At 39.2% G+C, this 24,225-nt stretch overlaps 1 protein-coding gene across 5 annotated transcripts in view; it reads left to right on the top strand.

The window, feature by feature from the left end:
- The window catches only part of cacna1ba (calcium channel, voltage-dependent, N type, alpha 1B subunit, a), a 128,547-nt gene that overhangs the window by 98,802 nt on the left and 5,520 nt on the right, over nucleotides 1-24,225 (top strand). For 3 of the 5 annotated variants that reach the window (XM_026931027.3, XM_053228796.1, XM_053228798.1), the window contains 17 exons: nucleotides 2,967-3,131; nucleotides 3,299-3,409; nucleotides 3,526-3,609; nucleotides 4,119-4,235; nucleotides 5,394-5,459; nucleotides 5,816-5,907; nucleotides 7,464-7,614; nucleotides 9,387-9,514; nucleotides 10,713-10,809; nucleotides 14,603-14,708; nucleotides 15,453-15,560; nucleotides 17,538-17,659; nucleotides 17,875-18,008; nucleotides 18,171-18,297; nucleotides 18,386-18,496; nucleotides 20,973-21,011; nucleotides 21,597-21,807. In XM_026931027.3, the coding sequence (XP_026786828.2) occupies nucleotides 2,967-3,131; nucleotides 3,299-3,409; nucleotides 3,526-3,609; nucleotides 4,119-4,235; nucleotides 5,394-5,459; nucleotides 5,816-5,907; nucleotides 7,464-7,614; nucleotides 9,387-9,514; nucleotides 10,713-10,809; nucleotides 14,603-14,708; nucleotides 15,453-15,560; nucleotides 17,538-17,659; nucleotides 17,875-18,008; nucleotides 18,171-18,297; nucleotides 18,386-18,496; nucleotides 20,973-21,011; nucleotides 21,597-21,807 (1,969 nt within the window). Of the gene's footprint in view, nucleotides 1-2,966; nucleotides 3,132-3,298; nucleotides 3,410-3,525; nucleotides 3,610-4,118; nucleotides 4,236-5,393; nucleotides 5,460-5,815; nucleotides 5,908-7,463; nucleotides 7,615-9,386; nucleotides 9,515-9,797; nucleotides 9,895-10,712; nucleotides 10,810-14,602; nucleotides 14,709-15,452; nucleotides 15,561-17,537; nucleotides 17,660-17,874; nucleotides 18,009-18,170; nucleotides 18,298-18,385; nucleotides 18,497-20,972; nucleotides 21,012-21,596; nucleotides 21,808-24,225 lie in introns of all 5 variants that reach the window. The other 2 variants (XM_026931026.3, XM_053228797.1) reach the window with 1 other exon arrangement.

Genomic DNA, 24,225 nt, shown 5'->3' with positions numbered 1-24,225 from the left:
AAAGAAAGAAAGAAAGAAAGAAAGAAAAAAAGCCAACACAAAGTAAGACAAATAAAACTAATCAAAATTTTAGTTTGGTTTGGTTTGGCTTACACAAACGTTTACACACAACTTGACAAATGAGGCCCATTATCCCTGTTTGAAAGAATATAGGTTTATAATATGAAATAAAAGCCCATATTCTGTTGATTTAAATTATCAATGAACATGTAATATTAAACCATTACAATAATCTCTCTACAATAATAAATGGACTAATATCATTTTATGCTCAAGAAACTATTAAAATTTCAGGATCTCAACACTTCAACACTCTGAACACTCAATGCTTAATAAAAAAGCCAGGATCTGTAAATCATAATGACCATGAAAAATTGAAAACAAGCTTATGAGTGCCTGACAAACTTGTTAAAATTTACCGTAACAGTGACAATACAGTTCCTCACATAATATTATTATTATTATTATTATTATTATTATTATTATTGAATCTTTATATTATTTAAAGGTTTTCTTTAAAGTTTTATCCCCTTCTGTCTTTATCATGACCACAACATGATTTAGGTATTTTGTTATAAAATGTATAAATTAAGGGAAAGTCCACTGATTTTTAGAGACCACTAGCTAACCAGTGAAGCTTTGCCTTCAACTTTTTTGAGTTCAGTATACTTTGAAATGATGATGAACTGTAGTAAAAGGTTTTATTCCCTAAATTGGCTAACTGTAATAAATATCAATATTGTGATTAGCAAAATAATTGTGAGCATTTTAGTGCTGCGTTATGTTATGCAGTCCCTAAGCATTATAGTGCCCAACCAGAATTAGCCTTTTCAGCAAAAAGCTAAATGCCACAACTTAAGCTAATGCCAAAACACTGATGCATGAGGAGCTGACATTTCCCATGCTTAAGCTCTTAAAGTCCCAGCTTGTTATACAGTATCTACATTGTTAAGTATGTTATCCAGAATTGTTCACTCGTTAATACAAAAGGTAATTATGAAAGTGGGGAATGTCATTCTCTCCTCAGGTGACCCACAGACAGCTCCTGAGAGCTTAAGGTGTACATCATGTCGTTAGGAAAGTAGGAGTGAATAGTTCTGCATCTGTTTGAACACTTTTGTGCACACAGTTATCCACAGTGGTGCTGTAGAGCTGCAGTAATTTGTCACGCTCACTGGTGCATTGTGGTCTTTTGATGTGAAGTCAGTCATGCTAACAGATGCAGGTACAGGACTAAACCAAGGACAGGATTGATTCTGCAGGTTGGATCACAGACACAACACAAACAAATATTCACTCAGTGCAGCAGAAGAAAAACACAATGAGATGACTCTGTCTCTTCTCCTTGGAGATTCTATTGTTCATGTACACTCAGCCTGCAGAGGCAGCGCTGTCACACTTCCTCTCTGTCCATGTCCTCACCCTGCACGTGTCTGCGTCTGTAGCCAGCGCTCGATTTACAGTAAGGAGGAATGCAGTCTAATTAAAAATCATTCCACCATGTAAAACTGGCATTTACCTTGGAATTAATGTCGTTAATCAGTAAAATCATTAAAGATGCTACTATAAATATCTTATGTTTTTGTTTATTAGAGAATGAGATGATGAGACATTTACTTAATATTTACGGCAGGAGTCTCGGTTGTAAGCGCTTTGTAAGAGTCAAAGTTTCAGAGCTCAGAAAAGTCATCAGGATAACGGAGATTATGCTTTCCTGTTTCTCTGTAAAATGAAAGGCTGTGGGGGTTTTTTTGTGGGGGTTTTTTTGTGGGGGGTTTTTTGTGTGTGTGGGGGGGGGGGGGGCATGGGAGGCTTGTGAATAAATGTGAGGTGGCATGGTGGCTTGGTGGTTAGCACATTTGCCTCTCACCTCCGGGGTTGGAGGATTAAATCCACCTCCACCTTGCATGTGCGGAGTTTGCATTTCCTCCGGGTACTCCAATTTCCTCCCCCAGTCTGAAGACATTCACTGACTGGCATTTTGTCCATAGTGTATGAATGGGTGTGTGAGTGTGTGTGCGATTGTGCCCTGCGTCCCGCCTCGTGCCCCGAGTCCTCTGGGATAGGCTCCAGGCTCCCCCTGTGACACTGTGTGAGATAAGCGGTACAGAAAATGGATGGATAGAACTTGTCTCTTAGACGTTCCACAACATTAAATCTAACTATAAACCATTAAGATGTGCAATGTCTCCTTCATTAATAAATTAAACATTATAATTCTTGGCGAATCACTGAGAATAACACACTCCAGACTGTGCTGTCATATGAAAATAATGCACTTCGAGGGGCCTTGTGTGTCAGGTGCATCCTACACCTTCTGAGCAATTAAATTAGAGAATTAAACAGCACTGTAGTATAAATTTACTTATTTAATGCCAGATCTATTTGGACTTTACATTAGTGGGCTAGCTGTCTAAGTAACTAATTTTAACCCCTTTAATTTGCTTTAATACCCTAAACCAATTGCTTATTCTTCAGTTATTGGTCTATCTTATAGCACATTATTCAGTTACTACTATAAATTATGTAGTAATTACAGTAAAACATACAGTCTGAATCCTGGTATATAATATAATATGGATTTTTATGCATAGCTAGTTGTTTATCAAAGCTAATAACAAATCCTTTATCTTTTGAATAAACTGTCGTTCTTTATTTTTTCAAAGCCAAAATGACTAGCTCAGTAGGTTAAGAAGAGCAGGCGGCTCTGGTCCAAATAGAGGTTGGGCTAATTTCTGGGCCAGAAAAACTATAAACAGAAGTCTGAAATGAGGCAGATACATTGCATGGCATTACTGTGAATAATGCTTTTTCTAAAGTATCTTTGAAATGATGTGGTTATTACAGGTCTAGAAACACGTTAATAAATTACAAACTGCAATACAACGTGTGCTTCTATGAAATGCAGCTTTAGGATTCACAGCTTAGTGATTAAGTGAAAACTGAAGGATGGCTCCTTTTTTTAGAGAGCCTGTATCGACTTTGCCATCAATGCCAAACCGCTGACACGCTACATGCCCCAGAACCAGCAGTCTTTCCAATACCGGATGTGGAAGTTTGTCGTTTCTCCACCTTTCGAGTACTCTATCATGATCATGATCGCCCTCAACACTGTGGTCCTCATGATGAAGGTTTGCGGTTCTTCTTTTCTTCTCACTTTTCTTGTACTTTTTTCACTTTTTTTTTATAGAACAACTTTTTATCACTCCGAATGTGCTTAGTCATTGATTCAGCTTTATGAAAACCTTTGAAACAAGGCTTTTCTGGGACAATTGCTTTTCTTTTTCTGACCCAACAGTACTACGATGCTCCAGCCGCCTATGAAGCAATGCTGAAGTATCTCAACATCGTCTTTACTGCCCTTTTTTCACTGGAGTGTATTCTGAAGATCATTGCTTTTGGCCCTTTGGTAAGTTCTCACCTGTGTTCCTCGCAGTTTACTGACCAAAATCTAAAATGAGAGTGATGAATGGATAAAATCTTGGGGTTGTGAGCAAGTGATGAAGTTAAACCTTGTCTTTACAGAACTACCTGAAAGATGCGTGGAATGTGTTTGACTTTGTGACAGTGCTGGGGAGTATTACGGATATCCTGGTCACTGAGATTAATGTAAGTGAACCGTCAAGATTGAGGAAGGTTAAAGAGGAAGGGATGGAACGAAAATGCAGTTTCTTGGTGTAATAACCAGTAGTACTGTGTGTTTTAATCTCCATGTCACTGTGTTGAAGTGTAACTAATGTTAATGTTTGTATTGTAACTTTCTCTGTATGTGACGGCTGTTCATGTTTCCCTGTTTTTCTCTTGCTTTCTTACTCTGTTTATCACCTTCCTCTCTACTTTTTCTTGGTATTGTTCATTGTCTTCACTCCATCTTGGCTACCATGATATATGCACTTCATTTATAGACTACGGTGAGTGGCACGTCTTCTTGTCTTTATGAATATCCGTTTCTCTGATGGTTAATGTGTCAGGGTATGTCAGCACTCACTGAGCCCTAACATTTTGCAAAGATATCGAATCTATGAGCCATTTGGGTTGATTAATACCTATAGAGAGGCATATGTTAGATGAGTAAATGAAGGAGGGGCTATTAAATGAAGGCATGTGTAACCTTGCAGGACCGTCTGTTAAACCTGAGCTTCCTAAGGCTGTTCCGAGCGGCCCGTCTCATCAAGCTCCTCCGGCAGGGTTACACCATCCGCATCCTGCTTTGGACATTTGTGCAGTCGTTCAAGGTAGGTGATCATCCTGAGCTTTAGTGAAAGTGACAGGGGCGACTGGTGTAAATTACGCACAACAGTCTCTAGAGTGTACGCAGAATAGTGTGAACAACAAAAAACATCCAGTCAGTGGCAGTTCTACTAGACGAACCGTACTGATTAAAGCAAGTTTAAAACAGGATGGGTATGATAACTCAGATTACCACTCATTGCAACTGTGATGAGTAGAAAAGCATCTCAAAACATTTGTTTGGTCTTTTACCAAACTTCAACTGTCCCATTTCTGTGAGCCCGTACCTGCTGTAGCCTCAGACTACCGTTCTTGTCTGACAGGTGTGGAACCCGTAGTCCATCTGTCTGTATGTTGAGTGTTGTGTGTTTTGATGTGCTGTACGCTTTTCTGCTCACCATGGTTGTAAAGAGTGCTTATTTGAGATACCACAGACTTTCTGGCAGCTTGAACTAGTCTGGCCATTCTCCTCTGACCTCTCTCATCAGTAAGGGTCTTCCACCCACAGAACCGCTGCTCAGTGGATGTTTTTGTTTTTCGCACCATTTTGTGTAAAGTCTAGAGCCTGTTGTGTGTTAAAATCCCAGGAGAGTAGCAGTTTCTGAAAGACTCAAACCAGGTCATGTGGCACCACCATGGTCAAAGTCACTAAGATGACATTTTTCCCCCATTTTGATGTTTGATGTTTCATTTAACTGAAGCTCATGACCTGTATCTGCTTGATTTTATACATTGTGCTGCTGCCACATGATTGGCTGATTGGATAATTGCATGAATGAGCAGGTGTACAGGTGTTCTTATGAAAATGGCCGGGGAGTGTATATTCAGAACCTTTTAAACCTAAGTGTAACAAGATTAAATAAAAGTGTTAATAAAACAACAGATCATATTAGCTACTGTCTTATTTACTCTGATTTGTGCTAAAGTCCTCCTGGTAAAGTCCATCCACTCGGCAGTAATCTTTTAACATATTAGAATGAGCACATTAATATAAACCTGTGATTTGCCCTGCAGCTGGAACTATTGTCAGAGCTGCTGTTATAGAAAATTAATCAACACCTTCTCACCAATAAGATTTGAGATTTCATCAGCGCTGTGATATAAATCTGAGATAAATTTATATGCCTATTGAACTAACTAAATTACTTTTTTTTTCTTTCTAGGCTCTGCCTTATGTCTGCCTTCTGATCGGAATGCTGTTCTTCATTTATGCCATTATAGGAATGCAGGTCAGTGAACATATACAGCAAACATGGACATTGTATGGTGCTTTCATGCACAAAGTATTTATACGTATATCATTCATGGTCTTTTTATTTATTTATTTTCGTTGTTTATTTATCTGTTTATTTAAAGTAGAAAGCTAGTAAAGATAGAGAAAGTCTAGAGTCTAGAGACAGACGTTTATGTTCATTTACAGTAATGCTCTCAAGTGATTTACACATGATTTATATCTTATATTTTCCTAGAATATAAAAAAGAGCCTTAAATTGACTGTCCATAAGTGTGGAAATGGTTCATGAAAGTGATATAACAAGATAATCCCATTTTACGTTTAGTGATATTGGGTGTTTGTCTACCACAGGTCTTTGGAAACATTGACCTGAACGAGGACACGGCCATCAACCACCACAACAACTTCCGCACTTTCCTGCAAGCTCTCATGCTGCTCTTCAGGTGAGGAGCTCTTCCTCCAGAAAGAAAGCAGTCAAGCTTTTATTACAACAGCAATTATTACATAACTTTTACCATTTCAGTAGGTCCTTTAAAGCCTCACAAGAGACACACATTGAAATTAAAAAGATTTGATTTCTCCTACTACATTCCTGACTCCTGCTGCCTGAACACTGATAAATGAGCCCTACACTTATTATCTTCATGTTCTACCAGCATCCTGTAGTCCACCAGGGGCTGCTTTTTTATTCAAGTGCCAAGGTTTTGGCAGTGGAAGCTTTTTTTTTTTTTTTTTACAGAGAGATGCAGAGATAGTGATGATGAGGGCTGCTCTTTTGCATTTTTTTTCTCTCTTTCTCTCTCCTGTGGAGGTTCTTAGGGAGCTGTTAATTGGCTGTGCAGACGGGGAGTTGTCTGTGTTTTCCCAGTGTTAGGCTTGCTGTGCCTTCTGATTAGAACATTACTACTGTTGCACGTGAAAGATGTGTGTATGTGTGTGTGCCTCGGAATTTTTTTATTTACTCCTCTCACAGGCAATTACATGCTCTTACTTGAAGCATGCTGTGTTAAATACTCTACCATATCTGTTTTTGGTTTTTGCCTACTCCTACTTTTGCAGTCTGTAAGATGATGACGCAGTCTGAAGTGCCAACTGGTGGATCGGAGTCGCTGATCCAGCTAAGAGTGTTCAGAATTACTGACTTACATTAGAAAAATGTGTGTATTAGTTAGAAAGTAGGTGCTTTTTCCTCAGACTGTCCAAAAACATGCAGATACGTGGCTTGGCTATGATAAATTTCCCCTAGGTATGGGGAAAGCCTACACATTTTGTATTTTTACTATGTATCATTTACCTAGAAAGGTGCATTATACATGTAGTGTACCTTTCACGTTTAAAGCTTTACACTAAAAGCTAATCACGATCCAATAATTTACCTTAAATCATATTTAAAACAAACAGAACAAAAGAAAAAAGATCTCTGAGATTTGTAACAAGCAGCTGAAAGTTCTAAATGAAAATGTAAGGAGTAAAACATATGTTTTGTAAGTATAATAATAATAGCATAAATACAACCATTGTTTCCTATAAACAAAGATAAAACAGTAAAATGGCAGTAAAAGTCATTCAGGTTACTTTTGTGGTCTCTATCAGACTCAACCAATAACCACAAATTTTTCACGTATTGCACAGATTTACAGATTAAACCACAAATAACTTTGATGAAAGAATTCACTAAAGAATTCTACAATTTTTTTATTTTGTAGAAAAATTCGACAGCTGTCCTTAGTCTTCTTTTATACTGCAAGTGAGATTGGAGTAAACAATTTTCAGTTTTTTTTTTTTTCTCAGCACAGAGAAACTTGAAACTTGTTGAAATTCTTGTATGTGTTAATCACACACACACACTACATAGATATATAGAAAGTATATAGAGATTCATTTGAAGAGATTAAGTTGAAAAATGCTGGACTGTTTCTTTAGTTTTTATTTGTAGGTGTATCTCTAAATGTTCTGTATTAATGTGTGTGCACGCTGGTGTGTTTATTTGCCCCTTTAGGAGTGCTACAGGAGAGGCCTGGCATGAGATCATGCTGTCGTGTCTGAGTCACCGTGCATGTGATGTGAACTCCGGCACGCCAGGAAATGAGTGCGGCAGCGACTTTGCCTACTTTTACTTTGTCTCCTTCATCTTCCTTTGCTCTTTCCTGGTCAGTGTCCTCGGTCGTCTCTGTTCATTACAGTAGTCCAGCTCACTGAGGCGCTGTGGCCTAATTATACTGCTCAAACACACCCCCGTTTCCTCAGATCTGTTTAGGTTTCCATTTAAACTAAAAATATCAGAAAAATGGTTGACTTCCTTGTCCAAGAAACATAACATGATGGGATGCACATGCTTTTCTCACAGCATGAAAAACATTTCAGTAAATCTCTAGAGAGAAGTGGAATTAACATAAATCCCAAACTTCGAAAAGATCTGGAATCATTGTAAGGCTTTAACCAAAAAAGGCTTTCTTTTCTAAAAAGTGTTTTATATATCTCCTCTAGTGACGTTAGCATGGCTCCAGAATTATTGGCACCCTTCATGAAAATGAACAAAAAGGCCTATCTAAAATGAATAATTCTTACAGTTAATAATATATAGTGACTAATATATGGGGACATCATTTATTTTAACCCAATATCTTTTCTAACATAAAAAGTAGTGTGATTTTTTTCTGCAAAGCACTTGTTTCAAAATTATTGGCACACCCACTATTGGTATCTGCACAGAATAACAGCACTGAGCCTCTTCTTTAAATGCCTAACAAGGTTGGAGACACTTGTACAGACCATGAACCACTCCTTCGTTCATGCAGAACATTTTCAGTGTTTTTATCTTCTTAAGTTTATGCATATAGACTGCACTCTTGAGTGCAGACCACTAGGGTTCAAGTCCAGTCAGAAATGCAAAACACTGATTTTGGGTTCCTGCAAGGTCTCCTTAGAGAACCCGCTATGGCCAAGTCTTAACATATTTGGTTCATGATTCCATAATTCTCAAGTATTCCTGACCCACCAGCAACAAAATAGTTGCAAAAGCATCAGTGATCCAACATCAAGTTTTACAGTGGATTTGAGGGTTGTTATATGCTGTCCCTAATAAAAAAGTGCTAATTTAGTCTAATATGTCTACAACACATAGTTCCAGTAATGTTTGGTGAAGTCTAGGTGCTTTGTTACAGCATTCATTACATTTTTACCTTGCTCAGGCCACTAATAACTTATTTATTTTATGTTAAATATATTTATCTCCATGATCTTGTGTCATCTACATACTCTTAGTTAATAGTTCAGTGTTTATAATTTTTATATATGTCTGATATACCTATGTGTAATACTCAAGCTTAATTAATAATTTGCATCTTTGGTGTGAAGAAAAGACACAAAGGTGAGGAAGGCAGAATTGAAAAAAAAAACCCACTGCATTCTGAAAGAGGAATTTAAAGAAATATACAAAGTAAGGCTCATGTCACAGTGTCCCTTCAACCATGTTATCATTTTGAACATTCAACCCTGTAATGTAATAGATTTTTTTATACCTGTAATAGATTTTTATACAGGGAAGCAGGAAATGTTTTAGATCTCGGGGGCATTAGAAAAAATCCATGATTTATTTTATATTTATTATTATTAAAGAATATTGTGATATGCTGCGTTCTGGGTGCCAATAATTTTGTTACATGTTTTGTGAGAGAAGATACTTCTGAGAATGATTTTCTTACAGGAATGGTAAGTTGCTTCTCCAGTTGGTTACATGGAACCTTTAAATCATTGTGTGCACAGTCACTTTTTCCCATTCTCCTGAAGTTTCCCAATAATTCTGACATTAACAATGTGTTTATAAAGAATTACATTAGAATTCCTGTATGAATAGCAGCTCCTGCGTCAGCATTAAAGAACCTCCAACCTGTAGTATGTTGTCTCCATCTCCCTTTTCTAGATGCTGAATCTGTTTGTGGCTGTGATCATGGATAATTTCGAGTACCTGACCCGAGACTCCTCCATCTTGGGTCCCCACCACCTGGATGAGTTCATCCGCGTGTGGGCTGAGTACGACCCGGCTGCATGGTATGTCCCAATATCCACAATACCCTGCAAACGGAGAGAAATCTGAGTCACTGACTTATGTATTATCACAGTCTGGAAGGGGTCAGAAAAGCCTTTCCTGTCCTGTCATTTTTTCTGTAAGATAATATGTAAAGGAGTATCTATACCCCTCTATACTCATGCACAACCCTGATGGATACATATGGGCTTGACGTGACCATACGTGTCCAATGCCTATACTAATATACTCTCCGAGCTGAGCTTGCCTTACACCTGTGTCATGTCTTGCTTGTTTTCTCTGCAGCGGACGGATTTCCTATAAGGATATGTACAATTTGTTGCGAATTATCTCACCCCCTCTTGGCTTAGGGAAGAACTGCCCTAATAGGGTAGCATACAAGGTTTGCAAACCCCAGAAAACTTCCTCCACTCTTGCGGGCTCTGTGCGCCAATGCCCAGAGACCTGAACTGAATGGCTGTGCACTAAATGACTTGCCTATACATGAGCACTTGCCCTTTCAGACTTGACTGGCTTTGGTTAATGATGCTGAATGGGAAACAAAGCTTTCAAAGCCAACATAATCATCTTCATGATTTGTAATATTATATTATATACATACTCATACTATATATATATATATATAATAGTCATATAGTATAATACTGAAGCTTAACTTGGAGTAACAATGATTTACAATATGCTAAATTGAAGTTAAGCTTTAGCTGAGCTTCAGCTTAGCTCACAGATGCTATAACAAATACAAGTGGAAGGTCATTAATTAAAAAAAAAAAAGGCTGGCATTGAAATCTTTGTTTTCAAGCACTAAAAGAGGAAACCTGACCTGATGTCTCTTAGCATGCACAAGCAGACATCTTACAAACAATGCAGCCATTCTGTCACGATCCACACCATGTGTGCACCTCTGCTTCATTCCATTCTTCTTCCCCATCAGGGATCAACTCCTTCTATCTTCCTCTAACCTCTAACCTTTTAGGATCCATCTTTGACCCTGACCCAGGCAAGGATGGCATCCCTGTCCATGACACTCGTGGAAATCTAAATAACACAGATTTCTGTTTCTTTTTTTTTTTTTTTTTTTTTTCTTCATTTTTTCTGCTTTGTTTCATTTCATTTCCTCCCCTCTCCTCTTCCCGTCTCTCTAACTCCCCATCCTTGTCTTTTGATTTTGGATTCTATTGCGTTCTCGACACTGTGAAGTGGCCGTATCAAGTACCGCGATATGTATGAGATGCTGCTCCACATGTGCCCACCTTTAGGTTTGGGAAAGAAATGTCCGCCACGAATCGCCTACAAGGTAGCCTGACTTCTCCTGCCGCGCCCCGCCCCTGCTCCGCTCACCCTGTCTTCCCATTGGCTTATCCTTCAGCCAACCTCTGTGCTCTGCAGTGTCTCCCGCCCCTTTCTTTCCTTGTTTTTTTTGCCTTTGTGCCCGCTCTTTCTGGTGTGGCCCGTCTTTCTCCTTTCCCTCCTTTCCTTGGACCATTGTGCCCCTTTCTCCACTCCCTCATATAAATTTACCATATAAAGGTAATAATCTAACAATATATCAGATTAGGACTTTGGTAGAACAGTCATCTGATTTTAGCATGTGCTTTATGCAATGACAGGTCAAATATGTGATAGCTTAGTGAAGTCCCATACTCGGACTTGGTTTACACCTGGTCATTTTATGCATCATTTTTTTGGATTATATCCAGATTTGAACCTGCACACCTTTACATTTGTGTCCTCGGTTATCTGTGCCACCAATTACACCATCTGTCAGTGTTCTTGTTCCACCAGTCCAGCTCAGCAAGGGGTCCACCCATCAAAGAACGCGATTACTCAGCATTTTTAACTTTCTTAAACTCAGAGAAAAGAACCGTGGACCAGTGACCATGTGTCTTATGATGTTATGTATCAGGAACAGGGTTCGGTTGTTAAGTGTGGTTTGGAGAGAAGGAAATATTAACTCTTGTATAACATCTGGATAAAATGCATGCAAGACCTCCTGACATGGATTCAGTGATCAGATTTACAGCTGTTTTAAATGGGCCCTGGGTGCATTTCAGGATTATTTGCTTTGCAGGTAACAAGTAAATTCAGAGTATTTATTTTACATAAACAATGAATGATTTGTTATTACCAACTTCATGGACTGGAAACCTACTTTATTAAAAAATTACACACACTAGCACATCAACACTGGGAACTGTAGTTAAACTACTTTACTACTTACCAACTTATATATTTAAAAACACAGCAATAATTTAGAATTGACACTCAGGATTGATGATAACAGTTTACAAAAGATATTAGACACTTCATAACATGTAGGCAAGATGTCTGAGTGCTGAGATTAACCTGGCCTTCATCTGTGATCTTGCATATTACATATTGCTTTTTTTGTTTCTTTTTGACTAATAGCAAACTTGTTTGTAACTGAAGCTAATCTAGTCTTGAGTCTTTAAAATATAATCCAAGTATTTGATGTTAAACTCAAAGACCGACTCAAAATCTGACTGGAGTCCACACCTCTGGTGCATTCACACTTGCATTTTTCTGTAAATTCAGTTCAATTTTATTGACATAGTGCTTTTAACAGTAGAACTTGACACAAAGAAGCTTTACAGTAATTCAGATGTAGAGTTAGATTCCTAATCAGCAAGCCAAAGGCAATGGTGGCAAGGAGATACGTCCTGAGATAATGTGAGGAAGAAATACTAAGAGAAACCAGACTTGAAAAGGGTACTCTTCTGGGTAACACCAGATAGTGTGTATAACTGAATATTGTAAAGGCAAACAGTACTAAGTGTGTTGAAAGGATGTTCAGTATGAGAGTCATAGTGTTTGTAATTACAGCAGCAGCTTTTAGATATAAATCTACATTATGCAGGTGAAATTATCCATTGAAGCAATGGTGAGACTTGGGCATAAATTGCTTTTGGGAAATTCGAATCCTTAGCATATCCATGTGAGACCGTCCCCAATGATCACTATCTGGATATAATCCTGTTATTCATTAAGACAAATGAAATGATTAAGTGTAAACTGAGTCTTGGTCTGTTTTACTTTCAAAGCTGTCACATCTTACATTGAATCACGTACGCCTTTATTCTGCATTGTTTGCGCACAGTATAAGCAGCTCAGATGCACCACTTCTCAATCAGATGCTTTGTAGAGATGATTTACACCTTTACACACATGTTGGTGTTTAAACGCAGTTGATTGAGCCATTCCAGACATTGCTATAGACGTTACAGTTGTGGTCCTTTTTAATGGCTGCAAAAATTCATAGACAACTTTGTCATATATGATTAACTTCTCAGCTTAGCGTAGTAAGTTCCCCTAATAACCGCTCCCTGTCATACTTCTTTGTAGTGGAGCAGTGCATATGTGCGTATGCGTGTGTGTGTGTGTGGCTTTAAACCACCAGAACTGTACCCACTCTATCTATCTATCTATCTATCTATCTACCTCTTTCGCTTGTGCTCTCATCCACTACATCCTCTGTGCTCTCTTTCATTTGTTCGGCACTCCTTTGCTACCTGCTGAGTGTGCAAGTGTGACACGTAGTCCCTCTTTTTCTTTTTTTTTTATCCTCCACACCATGACTGCAACTGGATTCATGATCTTTCAGTTCACAGAAGCTCAACACTTCACAGCACAGTTTACCTCATTAAACAAAAGAGATTCCAGATTTAAGTAATTTGGCTGATACTTCTTTCTATAGTGTTTTAGAGTAGTCTAAGGGTGCTTTTACATATGCAGGGTTTAGTCCGTTTGAAATGAACCCTGGTACAGTTCTTTAGGTAGGTGAGAAACCAGCAATCACACCCCACTGGTCTGAGCAAGGTGTTTTGGTTCACTTTAAAGCAAACTGAAGTTAACCAAATATGGTGTGTATTTTGGGTTGCAGTATTTTTGTAGATGCGAGCTGCTAAAATGAACCATGAGATGTAAACTGAGACAAAGGACAGAGCTGTAGCGCTGCAGAAATGCGATTCATTCTGGATATTTGGACTCTGGATGCATACAGCAAATACTATTTTAAACTTGTTATTTACACTCACCGGCCACTTTATTAAAAACACCTGTTCATCTGCTCATTCATGCAACAACAGTGCAGTGCTTTGGCTGTGGCATGGTTGTTGGTGCCAGATGGGCTGGTTTGAGTATTTTAGAAATTGTTGAATTCCACATCAGGTTCCACTCCTGTTAGTCAAGAATAGTAATCTGAGGCTACTCCAAAACTAAATCAAACGTTTTTTCTAATCTTCAACCAAATTTTCAACATGATTGGCTAATTGGATAAGTGCATGAATGAGCACATATACAGGTGTTCCTATTAAAGTGGCCAGTGAGTGTATATAATTATCTAGTAATTTTTTTAGCGCCGCCTCTGGGTTTCTGCTCGGGGGAGTTTTGTGATTTCTACACACACTTGGTAAAGGTTTGTTTAACTTATTTCCGTCACCGTATTTCTGACCAATAAAGGAGTTTAGCCGATGTTCATTTATTTTATTTTAGTTTAATTATGTGCAATGTGAAACCAAACGAAATGAACCAAATGATCAGTTTCGCTCTGATTCGGATTCGTGAAAGGCACTAATAGATGAGAAAGCACCCTGAGAGAAAGTGCACTTTAGCTGTGTGCAGTGTAGAGCTCCTGTGGTCTGAGTCACCCTCATGGTTATGCCTTCATGCTTCTCTCTACTTTTCTGTCACTGTGTCACTGATGCACTTTTGTTGCAGATATAGCCTATAGAAGTGAATGTGACTGTTTGAATACTGTTATGTCTCTGTACTTGTACTCTATCATTTCAGACAAAACGTTTTGTGTGCTTCAGGCTGAGCGCCTGATCTTTATCCCAATATGTCGACTGAGAGCGTGTGTGTGTAAATGGGAACGTCTCAGTGCTTTAAGTGTCGAAACACTAAATTTGAGCAAAAGCCTGTCACAAGCACACAGATGGTTTTGACCTGGAGGTGTCTCGCAGGCTTGGGTTGTGTTTGTTTTCTTTTCTTTTCTTTCACAGTGTTTTTTTTTTTTTTTTGGATTTTTTTTGAATGCTCTTCTCCTCTAACGCCCTCCTGACTCCTCTCAGCGTTTGGTGAAGATGAACATGCCTATCGCCGATGACAACACGGTCCACTTCACTTCCACGCTCATGGCTCTAATCCGCACCGCGCTGGAGATCAAACTGGCCTCAGGTCAGTCATTCGGCCTCTGTGGTCTCTGAGAGCCGAGTCTGTTCTAGTGCACTTTTTGCAATAATTCTGTCTACTTTTATCTGTGCTCTTATGTTTTTTTTGTGTGCTGTAAACAAGCAAATAAATAAATAAATAAATAAATAAATAGGAACAGGCAAATAAATAAGAACAGGCAAATAAATAAATAAATAAATAAATACACTGATTTGAAAACAGAATATTTAATTTTTTTGGACAAAATATCAAAATGCAATCTTTTGAGTCACAACATCCACATTGTGACCCACAAAATAAATTTTGATCTATAAAATAAGAATAATATTCACCTTTTGTTAACAAAATGAAGAGTAGCTTAGTCAGTTTAATGCAGAAATTGAAGAATTCATTTTGATTTCTTTTAACAAAAATAACATCACATTTTAAAAAGGATTTTCTTTCTGTGGATAAGAATGGCCATAGTCGCTATGATGGAGTTGAAATATTAAATAAAATATTCGAGCGATTCTATTAGAAATGAATGGAGATTTTTTGAGGATAAAAAAAAGTTTTGTAAAAATGAAATGAAAAGATTGATTTTTCTTTATGTAATGTGATTTGGGTGATTTTACAACCTAGAATCATTTCCAAAGCCAGTTCCCATTAATGAGCTGATGCTTCTAATGAGTCTGTTATGTAACTAATTAATGAGTCAAAACACGCAGATGTTAGTCTGAGGGGTACTGAACTCGTGGTGTGTGTTTTCAGGAATCGTGGCCCAGCGTCTGTGTGATGCAGAGCTAAAGAAAGAGCTGGCGACCGTCTGGCCGAACCTGTCTCAGAAGACCATGGATCTTCTGGTGACGCCCCACAAACGTGAGCATCCCACACACACACACACACACACACACTGCTGGTCCTAATTAACTGTTAATCAGCATAAGCTCACTCCAGTAAGATGTACCTTCACTGCCATCTAGTGATGAGAAGTAGATTGTTTGCACAGAGAGCATCTGAATCCACTACTCAGAACCATTTCATGTCATCAGTTACAAATGTAAATCTAATTTTGGCAAATTTATTTTAAACAGAATTGCTCCATTCGCTTAATACAGGTTAAAAAGTTTACTATGTACTGAATTATTTACCATTTCATCACATTTAGCAAAGGAAATTTTGGATGAAATGGTATAGGTTTACTTAAATCTCTTGCAATCTTTAATGCTTGATTCTGATTGGTCAGAAGGTGTTGATTAATTTTCTGTAACAGCAGCTCTGACAGTAGTGCCAGCTGCAAGGTTTTTATGAATGCGCTCCTTCTAATACATTTCTATAGTAACAGTTTACACAGGGATTTTAACAGATTAAAAAATGTGATTTGGTGAAGTTTTCTATAAGCAGATTATTTAGCATTTTTAGAAGGAGTCTCCAGGGTTGATGCTTTGTAATAGTCAGATGTAAAAGCTATAACACAGGAGAGAATTCAGGACAGAGGGCTTTGTGCTTTCTGGTTTCATAGTAACAAGACAAGCTGCATTTTTTTCTCTTGCTAACTTCAAGGGAGTGAAATAAGAGAGGCTGGTAAGGGAATGAAAGTTTAGAGCTGCTGTAATGTAAGTGATAACAGGAACTAAATTTTTTTTGTGAACATGCCACAAACTTAAAAGTAATAAAATAAAAAAACAGATAAAATCTACATTTTGTTCTTTAATAAATAAAATTGCAAGCATTGTCAAATTGCTGTGGTATAAGAGGAATAAACCACTTTGGGATGTGCTGTTATTGGAAAATGATCAACTTCGGGGTGGTAACAGTAAGTGTGCTTTGCATTGGGCTGCATAACACCATGCCATCAGTGATTATTTTCCTGTAACAGCATGGCCCTAAATGTTTTATTCCTTATTTCCTGAATGTCACGTAAGAAAAAAAAATCTTATGATAAATGATGAAATAAAAAGGTTCCTGGTATTGAATTATAAAAAGTTCTCTGTAAATGATACAGAAGTATCTTTATGACTAAAGGACTGGGGATTAAAATGTAAATGTGACATACAGTTGAGGTCAAAAGTTTACATCCCCCTTTCAGAATCTGCAAAATGTTTATTATTTTACCAAAATAAGAGGGATCATACAAAATGCATGTTATTGTTTATTTAGTGCTGACCTGAATAAGATATTTCACATAAAAGATGTTTACATATAGTCCACAAGAGAAAATAATAGCTGACTTTATAAAAATGACCCCGTTCAAAAGTTTACATCCCCTTGATTCTTAATACAGTGTTGTTACCTGAATGATCCACAGCTGTGTTTTTTTGTTTACTGATAGTTGTTCATGAGTCCCTTGTTTGTCCTGAACAGTTAAACTGCCTGCTGTTCTTCAGAAAAATCCTTTAGGTCCCACAAATTCTTTGGTTTTCCAGCATTTTTGTGTATTTGAACCCTTTCCAACAATGACTGTATGATTTTGCGATCCATCTTTTCACACTGAGGACAACTGAGGGACTCATATGCAACTATTACAGAAGGTTCAAACGCACACTGATGCTCCAGAAGGAAAAACCATGTATTAAGAGCCGGGGGGTGAAAACTTTTTGAATTTGAAGATCAGGGTAAATTTAACTTATTTTGTCTTCTGGGAAACATGTAACTATCTTCTGTAGCCTCTGAAGGGCAGTACTAAATGAAAAAATATGATATTTAGGCAAAATAAGAAAAATGTACACATCTCCATTCTGTTCAAAAGTTTTCAAAAGTTTTTCATTTTGCAGATTCTGAAAGGGGGATGTAAACTTTTGACCTCAACTGTACCGTATATATTTCTCCGTGATGATCTATTTCTCTCATTTACAGCTAACGAGCTGACGGTTGGGAAGGTGTACGCTGCTCTCATGATCTTTGACTACTACAAACAGAACCGAGCCAAGAAAATACAAATGCAGCAGCAGCAGTCCAAAGATCAGCCAGGACCACAGGTCAGAGAAAACACACACACACACACACACACAGACACTGACACACATACGCATGTGTGTGTCCACATGCAGTCTATTGTCATATGGTCTATTTTTCTTGTCAAATTTCATGCCAACATGTTCTGTGTCACAGATTTCTCAGATTTTCAATGGAATGACTGTTCTGTTTTTCAATGACTGTCGGAGTTTGTCTCTGCTGTGTGTCCACTGTGTAGAACAATGTGGGTGCTCTTCTGGAGCCCATTCTGAGCCCTATGCAGGAGAAGAGCAGGAGCATGATGGACTATCCATCAGATATCCAGCCTCCCATCAGACCCAGCTCTGCCACACTGAACAACGGACACACACCGTAGGGCCTGATCACTCTATACACACACACGCGCACACAATGCATCATAACTGACATACTTTATACAAAGAATAGGCCTGATTTCTTATTTCTACTTTCCTGTGTTTTGTGTGTATTTATGCCATTATAATGTCACAATATTATTTCCCGTTATAAACCCAGCCATGACAACGCCATTAAAGGCTCCTCGTCTTGGGCTTCAGAGAAAACCAAAGAGGTCCAGAGGTCAAAGAAACGACCCATCCTGAGGGGCCAGTCTGAAGACATCTCAAACACAAACACTGCCCAGGTATTTGGTGTTAACAAGTCTTCTCACACACCTTACACATTCCTAAACTGTTAATTCACTTGAGTAAATGTGTGGGTTTATGTGGTAGGTGTCAGTAGAGATGAGAAAAATGGAGAACAGTGCCAACACAGTAGCTCCTGCTGGTTTAGAGGGTCAAGGACGAGCAGTATCCATGCCCAAACTCAATGCAGAGATGCAGGTAACCTACATGTAACTGCTACAAAATTATGGATGTTTTTTGTTTTTCAAATCACTCTTTGTGAACCCTAGAGACTGTTGTACATGAAAATCCCAGAATCTATTCCAGGGTTGCATTGAAGCTGTTTCGGCAGTTTGTGGTGACCCCACACCTTACTAACACACTTTCTGTTGATTTTTTTTCCCATCTGTATATAATATAACCAATATAAGTCATAAGTTAACCATTTAAAAATTACAGTTTTGAGTGCAGGGGTATTATAAGCTCATACACAGCCCATGTGCATTAATGTTTACTCACTGAATTCCCACAAATGGAAAGCCTCACTATAGCCCATGATCTCACTGTCATTACCATTACTTAAGAACAAGATAAAATAGATGTATTGCTGCACACAACTGCATTGGTTTAACGCACCAGTTGTAATGAATGTGGTGTATTCAAGCTTTGGAGAGCTGGTGTAAGTATATTGGAGTTAGTTTTGGGAAAAACTGCCAACTCTGAGGTCTGTATTGGCTTTCTTTAGCTTTAGCTTAACCTAAAAGATACTGCATAGTGACTTTTAATGAGAGTGGTTACCCAAGGTCAAGGAATGTTTTTCTTACAGCGGATATTTTTGGGCATACTGCCACACTGTTATTTTTTTCTTCCCCAATTTAGCTGTGGCAAATTTTCACCAGTTATATGTGTTGTTCCTATTGCATGATGTATATCAATAAGGAAGGGCGAGGACAAACTTGGTTTTTAAACTGCTCCTCATGTAACACTCTTGAAGAGAATGTAAACTGCTGTAGTTCTGTTTACATGAGCTAACAGAGACCCATGATTGGCTAGTGTCACTGTCAACAAAATGAAACAGAGAGAGCAAGGGCATTTTCCCCACCCAGAGAACAAGGCCAATTACGCTCTCAAACTCCTGGCCATGGATGGCTGGGATTCTTTGGGATCTGAGCTTTTGATTTCCTGACAACAGCATGAGTGCGTCGACCATTCAGCCACTCTGGAGCCATTTGTTTTTATTGTTATTGCTATTTGCTTGCTGTGGTTTTTAACCTTTGACCTTTTCAAACCCTGGAATCTCAAAACCCTTGAGATTGTAAAGTGATTACCAGTTTGAGCCCTTCATTAGTACAGTTTTGTGGAAAGTCCTGCAGTTCAGCTCAGCTACGCAGCGTCTGACATGACATATTAGATCAGAATCATAGCACTGCTGCACAGGTAATTTTCCCTGTAATATAGAAGATGATTACGAGGCTTCAGGCATAATGAGCTGCTTCAAAAATGGTACAGATTTCTCACATTTCCCTGGATACTGGATTTCCATCCTGGGAAAGATCGAGAGAAAGTGCTCAGCAGGTAATAGTGGTTGACTGTGAGGTTTCAGCACCTGCTCATATGGCTGAAATCCCTCTTATTTCATCCAGTGACCCTTCCCACCCACCCCATCTCCACTAGCTGACCCTGGCACTGTTCCAGGTTTGCAGATTGGCTTACTTCAAGAAAGGCTACACAGCACAGATACATTCACTCATGGCCAAAAAGCATAGGCCCTGGAGCAGATAATGGACCAAGAATAAAACATTGGCCCTATTGTTTCAGTTCCTAATGGGAAATGGCCTTATTTCTTTAATTAAGCAATATCAGGATCTAATGACTTAAATGGTTTCCATAGGTCCATTCCTCCAATCAGTTGTAGTGTGTAATTGATTGAATTGTTCTATCCATTAGGTCCATTAAATCCATATTATAAAACAGAGTCTGAAATCCAGACTCTATTCCATTGCAAGGCAGAATTTGTTAATTGTTATTTTTTTTGCCACAGTTTAAATAATAAGCCACTTGAGTGCATGCAACACAGTGATTTTTGTCACGGGTAAGGGATTTTAAGAACACCCATATCCATGATACAATCACTGTAACACAGACCCTCTCGTGGCGTATTACTTTATTGCACCACAGTGTATTAACAAAGATCACCATTAGAGACAACAAGACCACAGAACCATAAAACGCATCTAGAAATGGTCAACTGGCAACTTTTAAAAAATAAGACTTTACACGTTGCATTATCAACTTCAATATCATATTGAGACCATTACAAACCATTACAAAACCATCAGAAACCACTGTCTCCTTTCATAAAGCCAGAAGTGCCAGTAACAGTTGTGAATATAATAGCTATTAGATCTTCTATTGAACCACAGAGTATTTCCACATGGTCAACATCAGAGACCACCAGACACCAGAGACCACCAGATGCACTCTTTATATTACAATATAAAACCACAAAATACCATTATTAACCATTATAATCCATTACAAAGCCACCAGGAACCAGGAAGTGTAGTGCTGAAGTATAGATTTTGCATTTGGTTTCACAAACTAATCCTGAAACTTGCTTATGACATGAAAGCTTTTCTTTTCCTCTAACAAATAAATCATTTCCTCTGCTCTCTCCTACATGGCACTTTGACAGAGAAGTCATTCACGTCACTCTCCAGGAACCTTACTTGCAGTATGTATTGTTTCAAATCCTTTTTCATCCACTATATTGAGAACTCACTAATACCTTCATAGAATTTATTACTAGGCTGCTGTTAAATACAGGCTTGAATTACAAGCACTGTGTTGACCCTGTTGTTAAGTGTGATTTTAGGATTAGGTGATACAGACAGATTGTGTGTTTTAAAGCATGAAATCAAAGAGACATGACAGATAAAGCGTCTCAGAGAGGACACCTCACCTTTAATCATCGCAGACTGACTCTACACCTTACACACTGTTGCTGATTGCAGTATGTTGTTAAACGCTAAGCCTGAAACTGCTAGTCAGGACTAAATTTAGAGAGATTTATATCAAGCTTAAGCAGCTGTCCCAGATGTAACAGTCTTTATGTTTAATACTTTGACCTTGTGGCTTTCCATGGGATTTGCTGTAATTAATATTGTCTGAGTTTTGCTCTAGCTGTTGTTTGTCTCATCACCAGAGGGCAGTCTTGAGTCTCTCACTGCTCACTGACTGTACGAAAACACTTCTACAGCACTTATATTTGTTTCTACAGTTGTATATCAGTGTTTCAACATTTCTTTTTCTTCCTTAGCCGATTCCTGACTCCCCCCTGAGGCGCTCGGTGTCCACGTTTGCCCCGCAGCGTCCTCCGGAGGTTATTGCGAACGACTATGTTCTGGAGAAGCCTGCACAAGAGCGACTGCATCACCATCATCATCACCGCTGCCATCACCGGAGAGACAGAGAGAAGAAGCAGAGGTCGCTGGATAGGTCACCCGGTGGACAGCCTAATAGCACGGCTGGTCAGTGAAGATACACATTTAAATACAGGCACACGCACACACATTGTAATATCAATGTAATATCCTATTAGATTTTAGTTACATAGGTATCACTTTGTTAATTGTTAGCTGTTACTTGTGAAGTTACACCCTGAAGTTGTTGTGTTCTATTCTGAGCGGACCAAGAACCAGGATATCCCCTTAACCTCTGTTTAAAAAAGTATGTTTTAGTGAGACTGACCATCATTTATGACTTAGCAGGGTTACTGAAAACTCGGCTGAAGTGCTAAGTTACACTCAAAACCAAAAGACTTCTTGTGAAGTACATTTAGTACTTACATTTGAGATTTTCAGTTTTTCAAACATTCAGAATTTGCACTCAGTATAAATGAATTTAAGATTATCTTCAGGCTATAATTCCACCATGCACTTGTGCAGACCTGAGCCAGAGTTGAGGTGTGCTGGATCTGCTGCAGGAGCTTTAGCATGCAGCTGGCATCCATTAGCCAGATAAAAGGCTCTGACAGATACGCCGCACACCCAGTGACCTGCTAATTTATTGCCACATCACAGCAGGCCAGCCATGGGTAAAAATGTTAGAACGCACAGAGAAAAAGAGCCACAAGACTGGTGTGTGAGGAATGTGGAATTCTGGGGGGGAGGAGAGACGAGGACTGGCATCCTAAAGCTCCCTTTTGATCTGTAGGGAAAGTGATCGATCAGAAGTGTAGTTTAGGACATCGTCCCATTTGTTTTATAGCTGAAGACTTTAATGGGCTCTTAGTGTTGTAGTTAAGATTGATTAAACTATGAGAGGATTTCATTTACAGATGTTTCTGTACTGTTCATATAGTGGTGTGGTGAGTTAATATCTTGGGGCCTTATTCTCATAAGAGAAATAAAAATTCCACTGTGTCATGTGAGAGGAGACAGATGCAATTGCAGTTAAGAGTTTTATTAGAAGAGCCAGCAGACAAATCCAAAACGTGAATCGAAATCAGGAACAGTACACAGGCAGAGGTCAAGCGATCAGTGAACAGCAATGTCAGGAAATATCCAAATACACAGACCAGGAAACAGAACTAGATCAAGAACCTGAAAGTGACACAGAACGAAATGGCTTGGTAACATCAGGTAGGCAAACATTGAACAGTAATTCGCCCCAAGCAAAGAAACACAAGGGTTTAAATACAGCAGGTGAAGGTAATCAGGAAACACGAGGGAGACAACCAGTGACAGGACATGGGAGGAGACAAAACATGAATCAAAACAAAACACGTGGCAACGGAAACAAACACATGACAACACAAAGCGCCTTGAGACACTCCCCCAAGGTGGTCCTGCACCTCTAGGTAAAATGTCCAGAAGATTTCCAGGGTCCCGAGGCAAGCATTGTCCAGCATGCTCACTCCTCCCAGAAGAGCCGAGGAGCAGACATAGGGCATACAGAGTCTGGTGGCGGAGCTGTAACATCCTCGCTGGGGTCAGGTGGCAGAGCAATAGCGCTCTTGCCAGGGTGGACGTGGGAGGCTGCGCCGTCGGCCTCAGGCATGAGCAGGGCGTGGGAGACTGCGCCGTCAGCCGCTGGAGGGAACTCGGCTAGGGAGGCTGCCTTGTCAGCCTCTGGAGGGAGCTCGGCTGGGGACTTCATTTCCTCTTTATCTCCAGCCTTCCTACTACTACTTTGCTACTGCTACTTTCGTAGTAGCTCTTGATCGGCCGAATGCCTTTGGACGACAAGCAGGGTCTTCCCCCCCACAAAATTTTTCTACGGGGAAGTCAAACTCGGCCCACTGGAACACCCCTTTCAGGAGGCTCACAAACTCGGCTGTGTTTTCCAGGCCTGGGTGTCCTTGGGCGACCAGGTTCTCTGCCCACTGGAGTACTCGGCCGGTGAGCCAGGACAACATGAACCTCAGCCACTCTCTCTCTTCGGGCTTGGGGTCCAACAGGCTTTCGAAATTAGCCTTCTCGAGGGAATGCAGTGGCATCAAAGGGAGCCGAGGTGTCTAGGGAAGTCCACTGGGGGAATTGCACAGAGTTGAACGCTGGCATGGTAATCCTGGCGTTACGTCCCTCTCGCTCTCCTGTTGCATCCATGGTAGAGGTATTCTGTCATGTGAGAGGAAGGACAGATGCAATTGCAGTTAAGAGTTTTATTAGAACTGCAGGCAGACAAATCCAAAATGTGAATTGAAATCAGGAACAGTACACAGGCAGACGTCAGGCAATCAGTAAAGTGCAATATCAGGGAATATCCAAAATACACAGTCCAGGAAACAGAACTAGATCCAGAACCGGAAAGTAACAACACAGAATGAAAAGACATGAATCAAAACAAAACACACATGGCAACATAAACAAACACATGACAATACAGACGAATGCACCATAGCGCTGTGAGGTGCTATGCAATACACGGTCAAGCATTTTCCACAA

This window comes from Pangasianodon hypophthalmus, chromosome 24, assembly GCF_027358585.1.
Source record: "Pangasianodon hypophthalmus isolate fPanHyp1 chromosome 24, fPanHyp1.pri, whole genome shotgun sequence".
Classification (NCBI taxonomy): domain Eukaryota; kingdom Metazoa; phylum Chordata; class Actinopteri; order Siluriformes; family Pangasiidae; genus Pangasianodon; species Pangasianodon hypophthalmus.
The sequence above is the reverse complement of the archived record's forward strand: the minus strand, read 5'-3'. Positions and strand labels throughout refer to the sequence as shown.